We start from the raw sequence: 27200 nt of genomic DNA on the forward strand, positions 1-27200 counted from the left end.
ACAACCTAGATAAATCATTTGATTTTTCCAAGTGTCAGTTTCCTAATCTATAAAATAGATTCAGGAGTCCCTATTTCATATAATGTTAGGAGAATTAAATGCATCATGTATGCCCAACACCTGTCCTGAGGTAGGCACACAGGAAATACTACTCCCATTGTAATGACGATGGGCCAAAGTGAGAGCAAACTCTTCACACCAGAAAAGCCAAATATTTGAGGGGACACATTTCTTAAGGAAACGTCTCAATTCTCTGTATCCCTTGGCTGTTGATGTCATCATCAAGGTAGGGCATTTTCCTGTTTATGCACCTCAGACTAGTATTTAGTCCCTGATATGGTTTAGATCTGTGTCCCCACCCAAATCTCATGTCATCTCATGTCAAATTGTAATCCCCAGTGTTGGAGGTGGGGCCTGGTAGGAGGTGACTGGATCATGCATTTGTTTCTCACGAATGGTTTAGCATCATCCCCTTAGTGCTGTTCTCGTGATAGTGAATGAGCTCTCACAAGTGCTGGTTGTTTGAAAGTATGTTGCAACTTCCCCCTTGTTCTATCTCTTGCCCCTGCTTTTGCCATATGACTGTGCCTGCTCCTGCTTTGCCTTCTGCCATGGTTGTAAGTTTTCTGAGGCTCCCCAGAGGCCTAGCAGAAGCTGCTATGCTTCCTGTACAGCCTGCAGAATGATGAGCCAATTAAATCTCTTTCTTTACAAATTACCTAGTCTCAGGTATTTCTTTATAGCACTGCATGGATTCATACAGTCCCTTAGAGACGTATTTATATTCTCTTCTTGGAACTCACTGGCAACAGATATAAGCACCAGAAACTCTCCTCTATAAGAAAAACATATTTAAAAATTGAATACCATGATAGAGTGATATTTTCAAAGCTGTAAAAAGTTACACCATCAACTGTAGTACAACTCCACTTAGTGGCTGCTAAGTAAACAATTCTGAATCTTAAGGCTGGATTCAATATAAAAATTTTCAAAATGTAGTTAGATGATGTTCTTAAAATTATTAAATAAAATCATTGATCTAAAATTTAAGCACCTATTTACAAAAAGAAAGAAAAAAATTTCAGGCAGTAACTTTCTTAAGTTTACCAAGGGTTGAGGCATTGCAAACTGTCTCATTTAAGATTCTTCTCTTGTTATACTGCTAGAAAATTGGATCTAAACTCATTCACCACAGGCAAAGGTAATGTTTACAACCTAAAATTATATTTGGACACATAAGAGATGTAATTTTGCCTTTTTAAAAAGTAGATAAAAACAAGAATCTGTGGAGAAATGAGGGAATCAGAAGGAATGTCTGTATAAATCACATGAATGATCTGAATCATAAAAGCACTTTATAAAATATCAGTCTTTTGCTTTACAGTCTCATCATTAAAAAAGAGTATATTCAGCTAATTTTTGCCCCTTCTATATTACTTACATCCATATTATTTTTTAACCTAAAACTTACACTAGGTGGAGCCCCTTGTCCAAGATTGGGAGAGATTTAAAAAGGCAAAGGGAAGAAAGAAACATTACAATTACAATCAAAACCAAAAAAGGCACTCATTCTTTCGTTTAAAAAATATATCCTTAAAATCTACAGTACCAACAAAACCAATGTTCCTTCTAATCATTAAAACCATTAAAATGAATACAGAGTACCATTAACATTTACTGCAGAGAAGTAGTAGTTACCAAGCTGCCACTGCAGAGTCAAGAGCTAGAAGGCTCTGAATTCCAATGCAAACGTTAAATTTCATTTGGGGCGGAGGTGTAAAAGGCATGGAAGATAAAATCTTCTCTGGATACTTCTAAAAATGTTTTAACCGTGTTAATGCTCTCATGCTGTAAAGGGCACATGGTACTCAGATAATTCAGGGCATTCCAGTTAGAGATACATTGTTGTCAAACAACAACAACAACAACAACAACAACAACTCTTAAAAAACACCAGAGCACTAACAAATGGCAAAATATCCAAAATATATGGATATTTTGCTCTTTGCTTTCCATGATTCAGATATATAGGAATATGCAGGCATTTGAAGACGTTGGGAGGGGGAAGGGCTTCTGAACTGAACAAACCACATGTTCAATTATGGTTAAGCAGGACTTGCAGTTAAAAATAGGCTCTAACTCTTGAGACTGCTAATGGACTGTAACTAGAGAGGGAGATAAGGCTTCAGAGATAACACCATCAAACTTAGGTGATCAGACATTGCTAAAGGATAAAACTACCACTACCTCCCTCCAATGCTGCTAAGTTGGCTCCCCCTGTGCTATCTCAGGGCTGGCTTTCCAACCCAACCTGCTGGAAATGCAAAGTTCAGAGCAGCAACAAGAACTCTTGCCCCATGCTTCTGCTGACATAGCCTGCAGGGATCTGTCAGTTCACTGTGTAATAAAACCTTGCAGTGTGTGTTGTTTTTTTTTCCTTCAGATTTCCACAAAATCTTGGGCCAGGCAAGACAAAGTTCTGCTGACAGCTGAATTACGCAGCAGAGTAACCTTTGAACAAGTACGAATCATTGACCTCACATAAATTTCCCCCAGAAAGTCCAAGAAACTGGTTGTATCAGGGGTGAGATAAGCATGAAGGCAGTTAGAACTATCCCAGAAATCCAGTTCCATCAGGGGTGAGATAAGCATGAAGGCAGTTAGAACTATCCCAGAAATCCAGTTCCATTCTTAAGTAGGTATTTACATCTGTTACACTAAAATGATTATGAAAAACCAATTTTCTTTGATGTTTTCCTCGTCCTTTCTATATGCAAGCTGAATGTTTTTCCTTCACAAACTAATTACTAAATTGTAACTCCGTTATCATAAATGATTTATAAAAGCAAAACTAACAGGAATAAAGAAGAATAGCACTTTCGAGTGGTTGATTTTCTTTGATGACGGACGTGATTTTTTGAAAAGAAATGAAGCTAGTATAGAGGACCTGTGGCTTCAGGTTCTCCAGCCATTTATTGCCTAAAATAAAGATCGGACGAATTAAACAAATTATGTTAAGTAGGATTTTTCATGCCTGACATCAGCTTTCATGTAAAATTGGTCCTTAAACTCTATATTTTCATACCAAGTTCTCATTTTGATGCTAAAGCAGTTTGACCTTCTGCTACAATAACATCAAATGTTTCAATTAGTTTTTCACATGGGGTGTGGGGGAACTAGCAGCATGTCCTGTAGTATACACACTAACTCATTTTCCCCTAAATGCTGCATGTTTTCCATCCCTCCTGCCAGTATTAATCATAGCAAAGCTTATATTCAAATTGTTTCCCTAAAAGATGAAGCTGAGCACCTTGTGCCTACTTGTGGCACAATACCAGGGAGGTGATGTTAATCCACTCAGAAGGATCAATAGGGACTCAACAGATTTACAGTCCTTCTGTCCTTCTGTCTTCTCTCACTTATTGATTGATTGACTGAGACAGGTCTCATTCTGTTGCCCAGGCTGGTATGCATCATGGCTCACCGTAGCCTCAAACTCTTGGGCTCAAGCAATCTTCCCATCGCAGCCTCCTGAGTAGCTGGGACTACAGGCATGTGCCACCATGCCCAGCTAATTTTTTCTTTCCCCTGTAAAGACAAGGTTTCACTTTGTTGCCTAGGCAGGTCTTGACCTCATGGCCTCAAGCAATCCTCCTGCCTCAGCCTCTCAAAGTGCTGGGATTACAGGCATGAGCCACTGCACCTCACCTCACCTCCTCTGTTGATCCCTAGGGTAACAAGTCCAGAAGAGGAGGACAGGTAACTGATGTTTAAAGATTTTTAAATATAGGACTTTAGGACTGACAGGAAAATGGTTGATAAGGAAAACTACAGACTAAAATAGATTTTAGAATAAATTTCTCTAGCTAGTAATCTCATTCTCTATATGCCAGGGAAGAAAGAACTTCATGAATCAATTATTTTTCATTTTGCTGACACTCAGTATTGGTCCTGAGAACAATTTCTTTCTAAGCAAAGTAATGTTTAACTACTTCCCTATCATCAACACTGCCTCATAAGCATAATTTAGAACCTTGCTATTGTTAATTCAGTATGCATCAATTTTTTTTCCTTTTCATTAAAACTTTGAAAGGGAGACATAATGTCTTATTCATCAGGACTGTTATCATCCGAGCAATAATTAAAGATAAGATAGAAAAAACAAAGGACGTGCATATACATAGGAGTCATTAAAAGGAAGGGAAGCCTCTCTAAGTGAAAGGAAAATGAACAAAGGCACTTTCTTTTGGACGGGGTGGAAATGAGCTAAGGCCCACCTCCAACCCAAATCATGGGAGGTTCTTAGAGGACAATGTCAGAAGGCAAGACTTGGACAAGACGGCAGGCCCAGCCCTGGAACGGAAGCATGTTCCTGTGTTTTGGAACCTTGCTCACCTACAGGAACCAAACCTGCAAGTCTTGACGGTCATTGTACTTTTAGAGTCTGGAAGTGGAATAAAGAGGAAGAGTAATAATTCTGATTGTGTTGGCAATTATAGGTTTTGCCAGGAGTGCCTCTCCTTTCAATGGATATAAGTCAGCAACTGCAGGAGCTATAACATTTGAAGAAGGCTGGGCATGGTGGCTCACGCCCAACCTCAGCACTTTGGGAAGCCAAGGCAGGAGGATCATTTGACCCTAGGAGTTTGAGACCAGCCTGGGCAACATAGTGAGACCCCATATCTATAAAAAGAAAAAAATAGGCTGGCATGGAGGTATGTGCTTGTAGTCCTAGCTACTTGGGAGGCTGAGGTGGAAGGCTGAGGCTGCAGTGAACTATGATCAATCACGCCACTGCACTTCAGACTGGATAACAAAGTGAGGACTTGTCTCAAAAAAAAAAAAAAAGGTTGAATGAGATATTATTTGGGGCAGAAAAGTAAAAGTTAACACTTCCTGTAAGGGTCAAACTCAAATCTCTGGAGGTTCAAAGCTTAGCTCATTTGACATCTCCTTCCAGAAGTGTCCAGACACACACACGTGCACACACAAATACACAGACATACACATATACATACATGCATACACATGCCCACACACACACATAAATACACATGTACCTTCCACTCAGCCAAGTTTGATGTAATACATCTTTTCTAGTATACTCTACTTGTAATAGTATTAGAATCATTCTTTCATTCTGCTTTTTATTATGATCAATAGTTTAAATGTCCTTATCCACCAATGGCTTGAAACTCCTTGGTATTTGACTTACTCTTTTTTTTTTTTTAATGATCCCATACCAGCTACTATGGTGCTGTGCACATTTTGGGTACTCAATAAGTGTTTACAGAATAAGTAGCAGAAATTTAAATATTTGGCATTTGCTGCTTTTAGAGTTGGAAGACTTCATTAAAATTTCAGGGGTCTTTAAAAGTCATATCTTTTTATTCAGAGAGAAATCCATTTTATTAAAAACCATTTCTTTGTCTTTTTTTTGACAGAGTCTTGCTCTGTCACCCGGGTTGGAGTGCAGTGGCACAATCTTGGCTCATGGCAACCTCTGCCTTCGGAGTTCAAGTTATTCTTGTGTCTCAGCCACCTGAGAAGCTGGGATTACAGGTGTGCACCACCACACCCAGCTAATTTTTGTATTTTTAGTAGAGAAGGAGTTTCACCATGTTGGCCAGGCTGGTCTCAAACTTCTGGCCTCAAGTGATCCGCCCACCTTGGCCTCCCAAAGTACTGGGATTATATGCATGAGCTTCTGTGCCTGGCCTTAAAAACCATTTCTATTAATAGAGTAGATTGAAATGGCCCATGTTTCATTTCCTCTCCTTATCCCCTAATTTCCCAAAGTCACAGGCATTTTGCTTTTTTTCAGTTAATTTCACAAAAAACTTACGCCCATATGGTGGACACTATGATATACCTCCCAGATCCCCTTACAGGAATAAAGGATTTATAATCCTCTAGCTGCTAAAAGTGCTGCCAGCAGGTGGCCCTTAGCTGTCAACCATCTGTGGGGATTGCCTCTGCGAAAGACAACTGCTTACCCCAGGTCACACCTCCTCCTGGGGAGGGCCAACATCCAAAATGACAGTCTCTGTGGGGGAAGAAATGTTCTGGCCCTCTTACTCTACTTAGAAACAATTTGGAAGTCATCCCCACTCCAGTGCTCCCCCGGTAGGGTAGGTTGAGGCCTCTGCTGGGACTACAACCAGCCCAACTTCTCCCTCTGCCCGGTCCTGCTTTTTTCCTTAGTAATGAGTTAAATCAACACCTTGGCCACCCATGTTCATCTCACAGCCAACATCTTAAGAAACACAACCTGACAGCCTAACAAATTTCAAGTGTTAGGTACACAGAAATCATTAAAAGATGAGGTCCCAGTTCTTTCTGATTTTATTTAACTTTATATTTTTTAGATGGAGTCTGCTGTCCAGGCTGGAGTGCAGTGGTGCAATCATGGCTCATTGCAGTCTAAATCTCCCCAGCTCAAGCAATAGTACTGCCCCACCCTCCCAAGTAGCTGGGGCTACAAGCACACACCACCATACCTGGCTAATGTTTATTTTATTTTATTTTTAGTAGTTCTTTTTAATTTTTAGTATTTTATTTTTATTTTTTATTTTTAGGTCTCACTTTGTTGCCCAGGCTGGTCTCAAACTCCTGGACTCAAGTGATCTCCCACCTCGGCCTTCCAAAGTGCTAGGATTACAAGGTGTGAGACACTATGTCCAACCTCTTTCTGATTTTAGAAAACAATGAAGGCAGGTAATACAAGTAAATTCATCAGTCTCATATAATATGCGAAGTTTTGTGAGAAAGGCACATGCTGGATGCTGTAAGAGTCCCAGGAGCGGTTGGGGGGCAGGAGGTTATCAGGATTGACTTCTTGTAGGAGCTGTGTGTAAAAGACAAGCTAGGTAAAGACGAAGTAAGGAGTTGGAGGCAGAAGAAAGAGGACGAGAAAAATCACAGATGCTTGAGGCTTCCAGGGACGCTAACGGCAGGACACACCAATGGGCACATGGGCGTGACAAGCAGGGGATGAAAGTGACAGCAAAAGTGAAACTGACAGATGCATCCGGTAGGCAGTAATAACATCAGGGAAAAACTTGCACTTCATCCTATGGAACTTAGTTCTTGGCCATTTTTTTTAAGACTGAGACATAAGGCCAATGACTTTTCCATGCAACATATACTTCCAGATTTTTCCAAATCCTCATGTCCACCAAAATAATTTGGGAAAATAAAGCAAAGAGCAGCAACACAGACATTTTGGGAGGGCAGGTGGGTTATATTGATAACATCTTTATATAAGCATGTGAGTAATGATATCTATTAAACACGAAATCATCTGTTTTAGAAGAAAAATTATCAGCACATAAAATTTTTTGAATGTCTCATTCTATTTTGAAAAAAAAGAATCATGCTTTTTGTTTAGGCCTCCCTTACATAGATAATATTAAAAGAAAAACAACCGTGTACTATTGATGAGTATATATGTTACTTATTATTACTGAAATAAATGAAATGTACAAACTTTAACCCTTTATTCGTATGACTTATCTTCTTGCACATTTTAATTTTAGTATCATTTTTCTATTTATTCGGTGGTCATAACTATTTGTCATAAGTAAGAATGTTCATAGCATCATTAATACAATATAAATATTTGAGCTTTCTTCATCTATCCTTGCCTTCCTCCTTATCTAGAAATTTTCCATCAGTAAAATTACTAGACAAAATTAATAACTGCAAAAACCATAACTCACAAGTACTACAGAAGCTCTTGAGAACCTCAATTATTAGCTGTGTACCAGAAACCATTAGGAAATGGTATAAATAAGCAAGGCAGATGAATTTACACAGTCCCTAACACCTGCCCAGCCATGGCGTCATTCTCTCTCTTTCTCTCTCTCTCTCTCCCTCAACCCCCTACACAGAAATAAAACAGGAATAAAAGTGTGAATAATGTTGCTATCATGGTAAACTTGAATCCAGTCTATTTTACTTAAAAATAATTTTTAAACTGTAGTACCAGATTTATTATTAGTAACACATTACTTGTGACACCCACACATGATCAATATTCACCAGGTTGTTCAATACTAGAGTGGAGAGGCACTACTAGAAGCCATATGGAGCCACTGGTGTGTTGAAAGCAAGAGCGAGGCGTGGTCAGAGTTATAGCTTGGACCTGTCTCTCTGGAGTCAGATAGAGGATGGAATAAAGATGTTTTGGGAGAAGTCTTCAGCAAGCTGTCACAAAACTCAGGAAAGATATGATGAGGATCTGCCCAGTGTCGGGTGATAGAAAACAGCCTCATTCTGGCTGAGCCCTTCCACGTTGAGGCTCTATGAGTGCCTACACTTGACAGTCGAGTTCCTTGAAAGAGGCAAGCAAGACGAGCTGACCAAGATAACTCTCTGCTTTTCATGTCCCTCTGCTTTTGAGAAAGGCCTTATTACCCTGACTAATAAAGCCTTATTACCCTGACTAATAAATTACCTATTAGTGACAGACTCACAATTATATTTTGAAGCCCTAACACTCAATAACAAGAGCAGAAAATCTAAGTAAAATTTGTAGGTACAAGGGTTTGCCTGGAGTTAGAAAAGAGATTCTGTTTGATTTTTACTCCTAGGTTACCATCCATTCCATTAAAATATGTTTATACCATCAGGTGCAAAGTTCTTCACTTATCTAGAGACAGAAATATCATATATTTGTTCCATATAATCCCTCCTGTTCCCCAACCTTGCCACCATGGGACTCTCAGTTTTGACTCATGAAAGAACTTTATGTAACTGCCAGATAAAAGACAAATTCAGATGTGCATGGCAAAACATTATCTGGGACGCACCAAAATTCTACCTTTGAAGGTCCAGGAGAGCCCAAAAGTATGTTAAACTGGCTAAAAGGAAACGCGTCTGGTGAAAATATTTCAATGGATACGACTCCAGAATCAGACTCCTGGATGAAAAACAGACCCCTTCTTCTACTGCTCAGTGGCCTCTGGCAGATTTAGCTGTGCCGGTCTGTTCATCCACAATATTAGACAATGAAAGGTTCTTGTATCATCAGGTTGTAGGAAAATTAGATGAGACTCCTGGAAAGTCCATAATTGAGTGCCTGGTGGAGACAAAGCAATGGGGATGGTGGTGGAAGGAAGGTGGTGAAGATGCTGCGACTCTGTGCATCCTAGAAAGTAAGCCATGGCAGTGTGACGGGCGCACCAGATGCGTTGTTGTTGTTGTTAAGAAAGCAATCCCTTACTGACCAAACCAGTAGGCGTTAGGCCATACAGCCAGCAACCTATGCATGCAACAAAAACAAACAAGAAAACCAAACAATCCCCAAATGAGAAGACCCCTCAACAGAAAGAGGCTGGAGAAAGAGAGGGAGAGGCACATGAACATGCACATCATACACTGCAACAGAGTTGGGGAGGAGAAAATAATTGAGTAAAACCCTGCTGTTCTTGCACTTCACTATTTTTAGGATGAGAGATTTCTGAGGATTTCCTGAGCATCTCAGAAATAAAGTGTTATGTTCAGAAGGCTTTCAAGGTCCCAGACAGACAGAAAATTCATAAGACCTGGCTCATAATCAATTTAAAGGGGGTAGGCTCTGGCTACCAATTATTACTGGAAGAGAAAATTAGATTTTTTTTAGGGTAAATATCCAGGTACTTATTGTTTCCTAAGAGGAGAAGGGAGATGAGAAGACCCAAAAGTGCACACAGAAGAAAACACACCATGTGAATCCCAAAGGGAGATTTTTAGATGTGGAACTAAGAATCATAACATAACTCAATAAGCAAAACAGCTGATTAGGTGATAATTGTGTCAAATCAACAGCTCACGGCTCAACAGATTAAACTCAAATGACACATATTCCTAAGGATATTTATGGGAAACTAAATCATCTAAGATAAAGATTCCCAAATTACTTACACCAGAATAGAAAATCTTACAAACACCAATGCCAAATTTCTTGCTAACATTCAATACATTTTTAGAAATTTCAGAAATAACAGATTGCAACAACAAATGTGTTTGCTCCAAGCAAGTGAAATCCTGCTACCTCCACCAGCTAAGACAGTGACATGGCAGTTTCAAATTTATTGAGACAGAGACTCAGGAAGAAACTGTAACTGATAATCAAGACAATAATTTTCCTATGGAGGTATGCCTCAACTTATTTCTTTTTTTAAATCAGCCATGCTAAACCCTTTAAGAAAAGTATGGAAGATCATCCTAGACCAGCCTCTTCTATAATATCAGACCAATCAAACGCTTTACCTAGACTCTTTCTTACCACATCCTTGAGAACTAGAAAAATATGTACTGAAAAACATTTTTTTTGTATTCAAAATCTTCCTGTTGTCTATTCTGCATTCCTTAGCAAGAAATCTACCAGCAGACCACAACCCTCCTTCCCAGGCCTGGCCCTGCATGCAAAACCACGGAGGGTCCAGTACATCATTATTGCTCAGCTTTGGAAGAACGAAGTTAGAATTTAATATTTAACAGTTTTGCTATTTTGAGTTTTGACATCACCTGCTAAGGACTAATTGAGCAGGGAAGTCATGTCGAGATGCATGACTCATTTTATGTCAACACATCAACAACGTACAATTTCCAATGCACTTATATTAGAAACAATTTCAGTATCACAAAAATACATACATGTGCAGCTGCTGTAAATGGTAAATATGAAGATGAGAGGTGTGTGATTTATAGAAACAACTGAACAACAGTCTTAGAAAACACAGTGTGAAGACATGTGGGATATTTTCAAGTTGCTTTGTCATAAAGAAGCATTATTAAATGTGGTATAAACCCAAAAGAAAAACAACAGCTAAAGTCTAAATAGCAACTTTTGCCATTGAACATGATTCATCTTTGTTTCATTTGAGTTTGGGTGCTGCCGAGGACACCTCAGGAGTTTTCCCTGTCTGATGCAGGAGGACTCAGTCTAACTGGAGGTGCCTGGGCTGTGTGCTCACAGGCGCTGGGATGCTGAAGATAGTTTCCCATCAAACAATTCATCTGACAGTTTTCTTCTTCCCCAAACAAAGAGAGAAGTCAACAGCTTAAATAGAGATTTCAGGACTCACCCACATTATCCACGTCCCAGCATGCAAAGGTAATGTATTTCCAGATGATTGGCAGGTCCATATTCCATGTTCCAAGTGAGACAAGAAGGGTGAGCAAAAAAGAGAGAGAAAAAAATACTTTAGACATAGTTCGACAACTGGTGCTACCTTATCCCATTCTGAGCATGATAATGACACTTCCCTCCTTTCTAGAAGCCACCCCACTGCCAATACAGTGGGAGTTAAGGAGAAAGTTTCTGTAGAAAAACAATGTAGATAATTCATGAGACATCCAAAGTGATCTCTCATTAACATTTTCATTAACAGTTGCAAATAAGAGATATACACCCAAACCACATTTGAATATGCAATAGATGTTTCCAGAAAAATAATATGAAAGATTTGTATAAACATATAGGATCATAAAAGTAAAGCAAGTCTGGACTAGAATGGGGATGGGGGTACTTCTGCAAGGTATAGACTTAGGCTGACTCAAAATAATAATCAGAAAATCTAGTAAAGTGATTTACACATTCCACCAAGCATTTGACTAAAACAATTCTAATTACGCACTCACAAAGAATATAAATTATAACCCAGTTTAGTTGTGCTACCAGTCAGAACCACAGAATAGAATTTGCATTATTCAAAGAAGATACCAAAAAGAAATAAGTTATTATTATCTTTTTATAGAGGCCCAGGAAAAATAATTAACATGTCATTAAATTTCTAGGATGCATTGTTTTTTAATCTTACAAGCCATGATAATTGCTCTATCAGGGAAGAAATTTTGCAGCATATAATCACATAAAACATATTTTCAAGTAGATAGAACTCCCAAACTGAGCTTTCATGTAAAATAGCTCATCTGTCATAAGCTTTCCACATGAGCAGTCACCTTGGAAAACCAGGCTTTGTCAAGGTCATGCTGGAGGAATTCTGTGATTCTCAGGTCCACTCAGGCCTCCTGGGCCTCTTTCTTACAGATGTACACTACCAATCAGTTCCATCAAATGCTACTGTCAACTCAAAAGAACTGAAAGCAGGGTCTCAAAGAAGTATTTGCATGCACATGTACACAGTAGAATTATTTGTAATAGTCAAAAGGTAGAAACTACATGTGTCCATTTATGGATGAGTGGACAAACAAAATGTGGTATGTACGTACAACGGAGTATTACTCAGCCTTCAAAAGGAAGGACATACTGACACATGCAACAGAATGGATGAAGCTTGAAGACACTATGCTAAGCGAAACAAGTCAGACACTTATATGAGGTATACAGAGTAGTAAAATTCATACAGACAAAAAGTGGAATGGTGGTTGCCAGAGGCTGTGGGAAAGGAAAATGGAGAGCTGTTGGTTAATGTGTAGAGTTTCAGTTTCGCAAGATGAAGTAAGTTCTGGAGATTAGTTGTAAAACAACATAAACTAATGAGGCCAAGACTATTTATTTTGAACTTTTATGACATGCATACCAAGAAAAGCTTCATTAGAGGGTAGCACAATAAATAAAATTTGGCCAGGTGCAGTGGCTCACACCTGTAATCCCAACATTTTAGGAGGCTGAGGTGGGAGGATCACATGAGCCCAGGAGTTTGAGACCAGCCTGAGCAGCATAGTGAGACACTGTCTCTACAAAAAATTTTTTTAAATTAGCCAGGCATGGTGGTGTGCACCTGTAGTACACCTGTACTTTAGTAGAGACAGGGTACTTCCTGTACTTGGGAAGCTGATGTGTGAGGATCACTTGAGCCCAGGATTTCGAGACTGCAGTGAGCCATGATCACACCACTGTACTCCAGCCTGGGTGACAGAGCAAAAGCCTGTATCTAAAATAAATAAATAAATTGTTAAGTTCTCAATCCATAAAAATATATACACACGTAATTCTACTGAACTGTACACTTAAAATAGTTAAGATGGTAAATTTTATGACATGTGTATTTTGCCACAATTAGGGCAAAAAAAAAAAAAAAGCACTACTATCAGAATGTTTTTGGAACTATTTGGCCACCCTGTGTAGACCCAATCTTGAAAGGAAAGAATGAATGGAAGTCAACAGTTGGTGTAAAGTGTTAAAAGACTGCAATTTGTAACAGAATAAAAAGCTGCCTAGCATTAATTCAAGAAATGTTGTCTTATTCTCAGCAGATAGTAGGATGAGAGTAGATGCCTGAAAGACACTGGAAGAAATCATGACAGAAATGCCTACCAAGACCAGAGATGGGCGGGGCTGTCCCCACTCATTCCACAGCCCTCAGGGGATCTGTCCTTGCCTGTGGCATCCCCGTTCTATGCGAATCCTGGAAAAGCATCCATGCAAGGTGTTCTTGATGTCCTTTGAATATTTTAAAATTTAACAACTTGAGCTTCGGATAGCATTTTGTTTCTAACCTACTCTCCTTAGTCCTGATAATGAATGGTGAATGTTCATCTCATTGCAGATATGCAGACTGTATTTGTATTGGCCAAAGAGCACCCAGGAAGAGCAGTTGATCCTCTCTTGTAATTAGCTATTTTTACTTGCTAAAGATGCAGAAAAAAGGGTATATATTGGTGCATAAATGAGTTGCTGTCATGGAGGTAAGCATAAATATCTGTTTTCAAACACATTTTTGCTTTGTTTTTTGAGATGGAGTCTCATTCTGTTGCCCAGACTAGAGTGCAGTGGCACAATCTTGGCTCACTGTAATCTCCGCCTCCAGGGTTCAAACAATTCTCATGCCTCAGTCTCCTGAGTAGCTGGGACTACAGGTGTGCACCACCACACCCAGCTAATTTTTGTATTTTTAGTAGAGACGAGGTTTCACCATGTTGGCCAGGCTGGTCTCAAACTCATGTCCTCAAGTGATTATCCGCCTCAGCCTCCCAAAGTGCTGGGATTACAGGCATGAGCCACTGTGCCCGGCATGTTTCCAAACAATTTCTGCCTGTACATTTCATCACTAGTCCCTGGCATCCATGGGTCTTTTTTATGGTGAGTTGATCTTTGAGTGAGAGGACACACTTGCAGAGAGGAGGGACTTAGGGAGTATGAGGCAGGAGTTCAGTCATCTCTTAAGGAAGTTGGTGACCTTGACCAAGCCACTAGACATTTGTTTTCTTGAGGGAAGAAAGAAAATAATAAATGTCCTGGCTTTTTTATAGAGTTACAGTAACAAAAATGATGCCCGTACAAGACCTTTGAGAAACACAAAGCCGTGTCAATTCAGAGTGAACTTTTGAACATCTCCAACTGTTGTCTGCCTCTCGGCAGTAATGCTCAGTTCCTTCTCAGGAGATGAGGAATGTCCAAATGCGACAAGGTATGCTATAGTCTCAACCTAAATTCCTAGCCCTATTTCCCATTATCCCCATCAGTCACCCTATTGACCCCTCCAACCAAACAAAGGCCCATGCCATGGGTTTAGGGTTGATGATTCTTGAAGTAGGAGCCAGGGACTGGGAAGTCCCCAGGATCCTTTCAGGGACCCCTGAGGTCAAAGTCACTTTCCTGGTTATACTAAGACCTTATTTGCCTTTTCACTTTCATTCTCCCATGAGCTTAGAGTAGAAATTTCTACAAGCTACATGATGTGTGATATCTCACCCTCAGTTTCTAATGCAGGAGTAGACATGAGAATCCACTCTGTTCTGCTAAGCCAGACATTAAATAGATTTGCAATGACAGTCTTTACCCAAAGCTATTTTTGCTTTGGGAAACACAGTTAACCTTCATAAAAATATTTATGTTAACATGAAATAGACTTATTATTGTTATTTTTAAGTGAATTAAAAATAAATATCAAAAACGTTCTCAGTTGTAATTTCTGAGGCAGTAAATATCAATAGATAACATGTATAAAAAGTTCTTTGCAGTCTTCAGTCATCTTTGAGGATGTATAGTGGTCCTGAGACCAAAACAGTTGAGAACTATTAATCTAGAACACACAGCAGAAGGGCAAATGATACAAGATGAGGCTGCAGAAATGGATGGGGGCAAACCATGTGGCCAGGGGAAGAATTCTGGTCTTTACCCAAGAGCAATGTTGGAATAGTCCACAGGTGTAGGAGGCTAGAATTATAGTCCCTTTCTCTGTATGCAATAGTTGTACAGAATTATTAATTGTTCACCTTACTTTTCCACCACTTTGATTCATAAATCTTCAACTTATAATGAATCTCAGAATTGTTTTCAAAATGAATAACTTCCCTTACATGATCAGATGCATATCTCAATTGCACTTGCCTTTAAAACCCAAGTTTCTGCTTGATTCATGGAAAATGTTTATAGATGAGCTTCTTTTGTCTCCCAATACCTCCCACATTCAAGTAGAATCAGAATTAGGGTCTCACTCCTGCTCTGGAGTCTCTCCGCAAAGCAGGAGGAAATGGAGCCGTGCTGATGGCCACTTCTACAAGAGATGGGTTTTTCTAACCTCCTGAAGGCCTTCTCTGCTGCTTTAGAAATCCTCTTTGTGCTCCCTCATTGGCTCTTTTGTACCTCTGCCCTCTGAAGTTGTTGCAAACTTTATCCATTCTCACACTCCTTCTGTACTCCCCTAATTCTTAGGAAAAAACCCACTTCCAGCTTCATTGAGAAGCCACAGGCAGGAAAGTATGGAGTTAACATTAATGCACTATGATTATGAAATGTATGAGTCGTAACTTTAGTGTCAGCAAGATAAAAATAATTATTTTAATATGCAGTTTCCAGGAACAGCAACTAAAAGCATGATTATGATTTTAATAAAAAGAAAATAATTATACATTAGTAAAATCAGTGAGAAAAGACAAATCTGTAGCTATGTCAGGGTCAGGTTATGTGTGTGAAGACAGTATGAACATGGCCAGGGGACAAGGCTAGTTACAGCAAAAATTTTATTTAAGTACATTACCCAGAGACACCTGCTAGAACATAGCTAACTGAGTGGACACCCCAAAGGAAGCAACCGATAAGGTGTTAGAACCTCCCATCAAGACTAAGATGGTTAAACATCAAGAGAAAAGAACTGAGCTTTAAAAATGCTAAAGATATCAGAGCAAAAAAAAAAGCACAAAATTGAACTTCTCAGTGTATCTAATTTAGACTTTTTTTTAAAACTGCTTCTTATATTTTCCTTTTTCTTCTCCTTTTTTTTTTGAGAAGCATGGAGCAAGGAGAGAAACTGATTTCACAGAGGTAGTCTGTCTTTTATGAATCGACTTTGGCTTGGGTGAGTGACTCACCCTCTGTAAACCTTGGTTTTATCTCTTTATTTTAATTTTTAATTTTTGTGGGTACATAGAATATGTACACATTTACTGGGTATATGAGATGTTTTGATACATGGGGGAGGTGGGGATGGCTAATGGGTACAAAAAAACTACTTAGAATGAGTAAGACCTACTATTTGAGAACACTAGAGGGTGACTATACAAAAATAACATCACCGTACATTTAAAAATAAAGAGTGTGATTGTTTTTATCTCTTAACATTAGATACTCCAGAAGTTGTGGGAAAGGCCAGAAATGAAGATATTTCCAGCCCTCAGGGCAGAATATTGGCACATAGTAGGCCCTCAGTAAATGATAGTTCTTTTTCTCTGTCTCTTCTTTCTCTTCTACCACAATAAGTCACCCAAAAGCTGTTTTACTTTTAGGTAACTGTGATCTATACGCATACAAAAAGAAAATTTTTAACACAGAGAGAGAAATAGAAAGAGAGCATGGCTTTTTAGTACTCCTTTTTTCTTGAAGGACAACCCCTATCTATATTATGAAATCCCACCTTCCACAGGCCTGAAATCCCTTCCAACTGGGACGTCCTAGTTCTGTGCCCTCAGGTTCTCCTCCAGCACCTCAACCCTTCCTTCTGGTGGTCTTCCAGAAGGAAGGTCTTCTGTTCTCTTCTGGTTTCCCTGGATTTCTCCAGGCACCACTCCTTTCATTCTCAGCAATCTCCCTTGCTAATCTCATGGGTTTTGCAGGAGGATTATAGTTGCCTTCCACAGAAATATAGAACAATGACAGCACCACCCTTCCCTCACCTCTCCCAAATTCAGCTGTTACCCCCACTCCTGCACAGCCCACCCGTGAATCACTCCAACTGTTCTACATCTCAAGCCTACTACGTGTATGCCTGCTGCACTCTTTCTCCACTTTCCAGCACTCAACATTTCCTGACCCCTACAACCATACTTCTCCTTCAAGTCCAGGGTGAACTCAGCCTCCCTTGTGAATCCTTCCCAGTCTCCCAGTCAAAATCAACTGCTTCCTCTTTGATGATTCCCCAGAACTGGAGCGATCACTAAAAAAATGCACCTAAAGTGTTTTTATGATACAATACAAGTGTTTTTATTATGCAATATTATATATATTATATCCATATGCATATATATTATATAAATAATACTGCATAATAAAAACTCTTTAGGTTTTTATTTTATTCAAAATTCCAAACAACTGCTTACAATACATATACATATGTAAGAGATGAAGCATAATAACAAAATGAACACCTGTGAACTCTCACTTAATGATGAGAATGTCACCAATGTGGTTGCCTCTACTCTGCAGTCCTCCTGCCTTCCTGCACATTTTCCTAAACAATATTGTTACATTTTTCAGTTTCTGAGCCTTATAAAAATGCTATTATATCATGTAATCTTCTGCAAAGTAAAAAAATCAACAATATTAAAGATTCATCATGTGGTTGGTTGATAGCTATGGTTCATTTTTGCGGTTGTATGGTATCTCATTTAGTGAACATGCCATACTTCAGTTATCTTCTCTTGTCCATAGACATTTGTGTTGTTTCCAATTTCTTGCTATTATGGATAACTTTGAAACATTTCTTGGTGTGTACATGCAAGAGTTTATCTATAATATATAATGAAATGTAAAACTCCTGTGTTGGACAGTATGCATATCTTTAAAAGACAATTCCTGTTTTTCAATATTATTGTATCAATTTACCTTCTTCCCTCCAGTGATGTATAAGATTTGGTATTTTCATAAAATTCTCTTTTGCCATTCATCATTATCACACTTTATATTGTTTTATATACTTGCCTCCCTATAAGATGATAGCATCATATTTTATTCACATTTAAATTCTTATAGTGTAACCGTACCTTGCTTATAAAAGATGATAAATGAATATCAAACTGAAGAAAATACAACAACCTGTATTTGATTTGAGTTACAAGTCATTCTATTTTTTAAATGCAAATAACGAGGAAGGAGTATAGGGTCATCAATCCTTTCTGCAAATATAATTAATTCAATCACACTACTTTCCTATCTATGACTTGATCAGAAGAACAAAAAAATGGTAGTTTTATTTGAGAAAGACAATGTAATAAATTTGGAGAAAGAAGTATATTTTGGAAACTAAGAAAACCTAACTATGAGCAAAACAGTTTGACTTGGGATAGTATGTCCAAAGAAATGAGCACTAGAAGACAGATGAGGGATTCAGGAAGGAAGTTGCAAAGCACTATATATTCATCCAAAAATTTTCACCGTAGGCTATCCATCTAGGGAGGTTCCATTTGGCTTCCTGTTCCAAGGTCCCATAAGTGATATTAATACTGCAGTTACAAAATCTGTTCATAACATAGGTTTAATATAGTTGTCTGGACTAGCCTGGAAACATAAACATAATTTTTAATATCTTCTTTCCAGGCAAATAATTCAAAATTCCAAACAACTACTTACAAATACGCTTTTCAAAAAATGACTCAGCTGTAAAATGGGGAATGCCTATATTCATAAAGTAGGTCTCTGCTTTTATCACTCTAGTCTTTTCACCCTAAGGCTAAAAAAGCCAGAGACTGAAGAAAAGAAGCATTCCTATGCTCTTAGAAACAAAATCTACAACATTCATAAACTACTCTTTGATCATTGCTTGTCTTCTGCTTTGAAAAATATTCAGAAAGAGAGTGCCAATACCTCCCAAAATATGAGATAAACATGCATTCCTTATGCGGGAAATGTAAAAAAGTTAAGGTAAGACCATGGACTAAAGAAGGAGAACAGCTTAGCAACATTGCTCAACCTACGTCTAAAGAGCACACAGAACTGAGACCAAGTTTCTCCCCCATGGGATTTCAGTGGAAAAATAAAAGGCTTCCAAACATTTGGAGGTCATTGACCTTGGCTTCCCCACATCTTTGATGCTCCTTCTCATATCATGTGCAAATTCATACTTTAGTAGGTCAATGGTGGAAAACAAATTTCTGAATTCAATGTGTATCTTTGTGAACAGACGAAAGTCAACAAACAGTGGTAAAAAACTACACCACAAATCTCCAACAAGCAACCCCATACAGACAAATTTATCTTGTCTCTACAACAGCAAAACCATCCCACCATCAAAAAAAATAATGTTTTTAGAACAGAACTTGGTATTTTCAGTCCTAGTAGAATGCATGTGCTCACAAACATCCTGTTTGGTGTTAAAGGTGTAATAGGTTCCTATTGAACCTCCCCCTGTAACTTCAATATACAGTTTGATTACACCTTTAACACCAAACAGGGTATTTGGTGTTAAATAAGATATGTTTAAAATATTACTCTAGTTAACTCAGCCACTAAAACTTTTTTGAAAATACAATTATTATGTGTTCTAATTTCTATTTTACAACACTACACTGTAATGATTTGTATCTACTAAACGCCTACTATGTGATGTATGTATAATACAAAGACAACTCCACAAGAATGGGGCTCTTGACTATTAAGAGAGGTTTAGGTGGGGGCGGGGAAGGTGGGGGTTAGGATGAAGTTCAGAAGCAATGGGCAGAAAAGAAGAAGAGCACACTTCACTCTGATTAGATTTTTGTGAACACAGTGCAACTTGTTCTCTTGAGTCCCTGGTACAGTGCACTCACTTCCATCCACATGCAGCCCAGCGAAGTCTAATGTATGAAAATGGCTCTTTTCTCTTTTATGTTTTTTTCTATTATCAATCCTTTTCCTTAGTCTTACTAACATTATACTATTAGTCAGAGAAATAATTCTGTGGATCAGACACTCATTTCCAGATACAAAGTTAACTGCACCTTCCACAGAAAACCATTCAGCTATTCATGATTCAGCTCAGCTGTTCCTTGAAGCATTATATAAGCAGGTCAGAGTCAGGCAGGAATGTGCCAGTTGCTACATTCCAGCCAGGTCTAGTGGACTTTTATCTTTCTCTAGACTAACAGCTAATCAAATGTAACAAACACACCCTTTCCTTATGCCAAATGGAGGCCAGGAGAAAGTGTTTTTAAGAGATGTACTACACTTTAGCCATGTACTATCATTTTTATTTATTTTAATGGAGCCATCTAGATAAATCCTCTTGTTATGCTTTGAAAAGATTACCCAGAACCTCTTTGAATTCATCCAAATCCATGATGATGCGTAAAAGGAAAGGAAAATAATAAAATGAGATTCTAGGTAACATGGTAAACAGTGAAAGTACTGAGTTAATTCAGAAAAGCAATAGATTAATTGTTATCAGATCAATGTGATCAATTATCCAGAGGTGAAAAACTATATTACCTGAGCTAACAATAACAATATTATTATTAAAGAATTCTTTAGTATTTTTCCATAGCAAAACCTGTGTAAAGTGATATTTTCATTTTTTTCATGTCGAAATTGTGTTTCAACAACCCTGAGCTATGAAAACAATCATGAAGTGTATGCTATGTTATCAAGTTTAAAAAAAAAAAAGGTTTTTAATCTATGACAATGCTTCAGGATTGTAGATTTGAAAGCCGAAGCAGCTGTAACTCTATCACAAAGATGAATAAACTATTATCTAGGGAAATTAAGTGATGATGAACCCACAATCTGGAAAATGACATTGCTGCTTACTTTTCCTGAAACACAGTTAGTTATGTTCTAACTGTATACTACAGAGACCAATGTTACACTTACAGAAAAACACATGTGGAGTAACCTGAAAGGAAAGAGTATACTCATCTATTAAAGCACCAGACGCAAAACAAAACGTCATGATACTTTTTCACTTAGTGAAAAGGTTTGGCAACTGGGTCACATGTACACTTCAGCCACATTACTCACTGTTGTATTACCTAATTCTCTTCTATCTAAAATATGTTTTCAAAGGAAGCAAATAATAGCTAAGAATAGTACAAATTACTCATCCTTTATAATAATGTAGATGATGTTGTAACATGACAATATTCCCCAGGGCTCATACATTTTGTGAGAGAAAAGTATCTACATCATCCGATCTTTTAAAAATATGCCATCTGACCTTTTTAAAAATACGATCTATATATTTTTAGCTTTTGATATTCCAATATCTAACTATTAGAGAAAAAGTAAGGAGTCTTTTGGGAAAGAACCCAGGTAAAGAGAAAAGGAAATCAAGGTACAAACCTTGGCGCCAAGGTTTTCTGTACTCTTAGGCCATCAAACTTTCCCCACTCATAGTCAGAGTAGCCTTTCCCTATCTCATCTCGCCATATTACTCCTTTGCAATATGATTCTTCACTGGTTCCCCATTGCCTATTTGATACATTTTAAACATTTCTTGAGCTTACAAGTTGGTAACCCTTATCTAAACATTTACATGTGCCAGGTGGACCTCATGAGGCCACAGGTGTCAATGGTCCAGAACCTCTATCGCCTCCAGACCTCAGGGAAGCAGGAGAACACCGTTACTCACTTCCCGGCCGTCCTAGTGACTCTCTGCTGGGTGCTGGCCACAAGGGGTTTAGTAGCATCCTTTGAGATATTTGATGTTAGGTGTCACTATAGTGCCCAAAATCGGAGCAAGTAAAAATTGCTTAGTCTAAGTGGCTCAGAGAGGATTCAGTTTTGTAAGCAGGGGAGAGATCTCCAGGGATCCCCAAACTCAGTTGGGAGAAATCTGACTATGGTTAGAATGACTATTTTGTGAGTGGTGACAGAGTCAAAGAAATAGTTTTATTAAAGTTATTAAGCTGCATAGTTACTATAATTCAGTATCCACTATGAACTAAAGTGCTCTTTTAAAAACCAGATCAAAGCAGGTTCATGCCTGTAAACCCAGCACTTTGGGAGGCCAAGGCTGGAGAATTGCTTGAGCCCAGGAGTTCCAGACCAGCCTAGGAAATACAGCAAGACCTCATCTCTACAAAAGTAAGAAAAAAAAATAGCAGGATATGGTGGCATGTGCCTGTGGTCTCAGCTATTAGGGAGGCTGAGGCAGGAGAATCACGTGGGCCTGGGAGGTCGAGGCTGCAGTGAGCTGTGATTGTGCCACTGCACTCCAGCCTGGGTGACAGAGCAAGACCCTGTCTCATAAAAGAAAAAAAAAAGAGCAGATCATCCCTGTCCATTTGAAAACATGAAAGTGTAACAGTTTTCCCTAATTATTTTGGTAATTAAATGATCAATGTAGATCACCTCAAGATTAAAAAGTATAAATTAATTTGTCATGGATTACTTTAGAATAAGCAAGGCTAAATATGATATTCATTACTTTTTCTGTTTGAATGATACAGATATAGAGGAGGTAGATCAACAAAATATTAATTTCTATTTGATTTCAAAATGCAGAAACATTTTGCAGTAGGATTATCAGGTTTATCTTCCTAACTGCATTTTGCTTTGGTTACTTTTTTTTTTTAAAACACGAAAAAGGGCAAAAGGAAAATTACATTTAAATATACTCAGGACTATAAATTTATTTTTTAAATCATCAAAAAGTAAATAAACATTGTCAGGGCCAAGAAGAGCTTGAAACATAAATGTTGAGAGTAAAACGTGATCCATTAAATATGGACTTTCAGACTGAATTAAATGTTAAAAAGATACGCATTATATGACAAAAAGATACTGGTACATTTCTTTGGGCACTTACGACACGCTAGCCATTTTCTAAGTATTACTTCTTTTTCTTATATATGTATTACTAAGCTTGTTTTGCAGAAGAAATGAAGACTCAACAAACTTAGGTGACTTATCGCCAGATAGTCAGCTAGTACCTACTGGTACTGAAACTGCAGCAGGGTGAGTCTAGCAGTTGCTATGCCTCCCAGTATGCAGTGAGCTTAATAGTAAGGAAATCTTGCTCATTTTATATTGTATCACCATGTTTATTCTGCTCTTTGGGGTTTGCAGGCTACATGTTTTTTTTAACATTTTCATTTTGTGCATATTATTCACAAAGCAACCTAAAAAAGGCACCCAATATTCAAAGAGAATATTTTAGGCAGAATGAAAATATGTTTTAATCTGTGGCAGCAACTGCTTTTAAATCGGACCTCTAGCTTCACAAAATGATCTTTGCTCCCACAGACTTCTGGTCTCCTTCTTTAGCTCTGCAGAATGCTGTGACTATTAGGGGGAAAGAAATGTTTTTTACTTAAAGGTGAATATGAGTTTCTGATTAAACATTTGTTTGTATTTAAATTTGTTCCTGTGAATATTCCATGTTTGTTTTTATACTGAAGGGGTTACAGAGATGGAGAGATTTGTAGGGCATAATGCTGATTTTTTTTTTTTTAACTATCAGACCAGTAACTAAAATATTTGGTCCCACTTTTTCACTCATAAGCTACAGTCACATAGCTGACGTCATTAAATTTTTTTCATCCTGTATGTGATGCAGGGAATTCTGTTATTTCTATTTGCCAGTGAGAAAGCTGAGGCCAAGAGAGGCTTAGTAAGCTGCAGATGAGCTGGGTATGGAACAGCATTTTGATATGAATCACACACGTGTGACCAAATGTTTGCACACAGTGGATAGCCAACATCTTTTCCATTTTGTAACATATTTGTGTAAACTTTATAAATACCATGTGTCAAAATCCATGCAACATAGATACAGCAGCTCTTGATCATTCAGAGCCATTCAATTTCTCATAACTCAGGAGGTTTCAGTACATAATTCTAACATGACGTGAAATTATCTAATTCCTAACTACTCAAAACCTCAGTACTTGATCTTGCCTGTTTATTTTTCTTTTTGCTCATTCCTAGTGAGCAATGGACTATTTACAACTATTTGATGAGGGTGAATTTATCCTCTCAATTTGAAGGGTATTGTATATTCAATAATTTGGAAGCATTTTTATTCCTGAAATATGGAAGCTGGTCATCTTCTTATAATAATTTATTTCTTCACCTGACCCCAAATATATAGTATACACATGAGGAATGACATGGCTTTATCTTTTCATTCTTTTTTTTTTTTTTTTAAGACAGTCTTACTCTGCCACCCAGGCTGGACTGCAGTGGTGCAATCTTGGCTCACTGCAACCTCTACCTCCCAGGTCCAAGCGATTCTCATGCCTCAGCCTCCCAAGTAACTGGGATCACAGGCATGAGCCACCACACCAGGCTAATTTTTGTATTTTTCAGTAGAGTCGGGGAGTCAGGGTTTCACTTTGTTGGCCAGGCTTGCCTCTAACTCCTGGCCTCTAGTGATTCACCCATCTCAGCCTCCCAAAGTGCTGGGATTATGGGCAATGTTTTCATTTTTAATAAAAAAAAAAGTATGAGACCATAAGAAATTGAATCTTCTAAAAGTATGAATAAACTTTTTTTTTTAAGAAAGCGTCATGCTCTGTCACCCAGGCTGGAGTGCAGTGGCACACAATCATAGCTCACTGCAGCCTTCAGCTCCTGGGTTCAGCTGATCCTCTTGCCTCAGCCTCTGAAGAAGCTAGGACTACAGCCATGTGCCACCATGCCTGGTTAATTTTTAATTTTTTGTGGAGACAGCATCTCAATTTGTTGCCCAGGCTGGTCTTTGGCCTCAAATGATCATCCCACCTCAGCCTCTGAAATTGCTGGGATTACAGGTGTGAGCCACGGTGTCTGGCCTCGCTCATGTATTTAGGAATGCATTCAGTACTTTATGGGCATCTTGCCCAGCATATCTCATTTTTCCTTCAGCCCAATCATTATCAGCTAGACTCTCCACATTCTATTCTACTTTTGAAAGCTCTGTCTAGCTCACATGACTATAATCTCATCACTATAATGAAGAATGTCAATTTTACAGATTCTTCCAGCTACCAAGGCATAAATTATCCATGAAATTAGGCCAATGTGGGTAGAGGGTGGTTTTTGAAGTTTCCAGATAATTGCCTGTTTTTCCACTTTGTCTTTAAAGACCTCATCAAGGCCTGGCTACTTCTTCCTCATACTGACTTGACATGGGATTGGAACAACATCCTTCTCTTCTTCTGTCATAAACTCTCCTCAGATGTCTCTAGACAATCATCCTCTCAGTGACAAGTTACCGTGGAGCCCCCACTCCGGACAAAACTTACTGGGGAATACAAAGGTGAATAGGATGAAGTCACAGCTCCCAATCAGTAAAACACAGCAAAGAATAAATACATGAGAAGTGCCACGAGAGCAGAAGGAGCAAAGAGCTACAGAAGGAAAGATGAGAGAGAGAGATATCTTCTGAGAATTATCGAGAAAAACATCACAAGGGAGGTGGTGTTTGAGTGCAGGATTTCAAGGTGAAGAAAGGGGAGGAAGGGCATTTCAGTTGAAAGAAATGGGGTGAGCGACGGACAGAGAAATCAAACTTAAAGGCATGCATAGGAATTGGGGAGAGTTGCCACAGGTTTCCTGTTGGGGCCTCAGGAGATCTGAACACTTAGATACAGGAGAGCAAACACAGGGCTTTGAATACAAATCAAAAGGAGTTTGCACTTACACTTTAGGAAACAGAAGTGGCTTGAGGTTTGCAGCAGGGAGTGATACAACCAAAGGAGCACTGTAAAAGAACTGAACTGGAAGCAGAAGTTAGGAAGGCAGAATGAGAATGAGCTGGGATAATTACCCCAACAATCCAAGCAGGAGGTAGCAAGAGCCAGAGCTAGGACTGGTGGGGATCTGATAGAAAGGAAGTGGCAGTGGGAGTTACCACCATGGGGACCCTGACATTTCCGTGGTGTGTGTCTGTCAGGGAGCAATGTGAGAAGAGAAAGGTGTAAAAAAATGAAGACCAGGTCTCCCAAGCAGGTGACTCAGGACATAGTGGTCCTAGGGTAAGGGAAGAAAGTATGAAATTGATGAAAGAAATTTTTAAACATATTCAGTTTGAGATGACTGGGGAATAACTGGGTAAAATATCCCCTTGCCAGTTTCAAATGTGAGACTAGATTTCTAGTGAAGGCTAAGAGTTAAAATAAAGATGTGGCAATAATGCATCCAGCCAACCAACACTCCTGGTTCTAGAAAACAAGTAGCTTGTTGCCAGAGCAGCTTACCTAAAAGCCAGGTCACATTCTAGGTGTTTTATATGTTCTTCTGTTGACTTCTTACCATAAAGCATTTCTATCCCCATTTTACTGATGAGGATTTGGTGGCTCAGAGATCTTATACAATGAGCTGACTTCAGAAGGGAGGTGCCCAAGTTCTTATTCACCCTTGTTTTCCCACCACACAAAGAAATGGTAGCTTTCTCTCTCTTTTTATTTCAAAGTCCCCAGTGTAAGTTATACCATGCATTTTTTTTGTCCATTCATGTCTTTTCTCCATTCTGATCTTCATTTATGCTGCTTGACTGAAATCGCACCCAATCGGCCCCAATTATATTCAGTGCCCTTCCCCTGTCTCGTCGCTGCTTTTAACTTGCTGCACACTCTCTCATTATTTAGGATTCCAAGACAGTGTCCTTTTAGCTCCCACATCTAGAATTCTTCCCACAATCCCACTAGAACATTGGTCCTTGCATTGGTTTTGGGCTAGGAGACCCTTAGCACTTCAGAATGCACACTAGACATCAATCAGCCCTGCTTTTTTACAAGACATCATCATGACACCAAATCCTCCCAGATACAAGCCTCACATACTACTGAACTAGCATGAAAACAAAACAAGTTATTTTAATCTCTTCAGTGATCTGGTGGCTACTTTGAGTATTACATTCCAGTTTTCTCTACTCCCTGACAAAATGACCAATCATACACATTTTCTAATAGCCATATTTATTTTTTAATCTTTAATATAAATAGCGGGTTTCAATACCTTTTAAAATCTCTAGTCTCTTTAGCAGTTCTCCAATGAAAGTCATATTTCCTTACTAATTGTGCTTCTTGCTATTCTTGATTAACCAGCTCTGAACTGGAAAATTCTGTGTTCCCATGTGCTAGGTCTCACACTTTGCTTCCAAGTAACTCAGATAACTGTGAAGTCACAAATTAATTCT

At 38.6% G+C, this 27200-nt stretch overlaps 1 protein-coding gene across 6 annotated transcripts in view; it reads right to left on the reverse strand.

Moving 5' to 3' along the window:
* EPB41L3 (erythrocyte membrane protein band 4.1 like 3) overlaps nt 1-27200 on the reverse strand; it is a 241134-nt gene that overhangs the window by 209918 nt on the left and 4016 nt on the right. The window contains exon 1 of one of the 6 annotated variants that reach the window (XM_032152742.2): nt 11073-11247. The exons of 2 other annotated variants lie outside the window; for them this stretch is intronic. In XM_032152742.2, coding sequence (XP_032008633.1) covers nt 11073-11199 — 127 coding nt within the window. In that variant the 5' untranslated portion in view covers nt 11200-11247. Of the gene's footprint in view, nt 1-11072; nt 11248-27200 lie in introns of those variants that run through there. 3 more of the 6 variants (XM_032152747.2, XM_032152741.2, XM_032152745.2) reach the window with 3 other exon arrangements.

Source organism: Hylobates moloch, unplaced genomic scaffold (assembly GCF_009828535.3).
Source record: "Hylobates moloch isolate HMO894 unplaced genomic scaffold, HMol_V3 SCAFFOLD_5, whole genome shotgun sequence".
Classification (NCBI taxonomy): Eukaryota; Metazoa; Chordata; class Mammalia; order Primates; family Hylobatidae; genus Hylobates; species Hylobates moloch.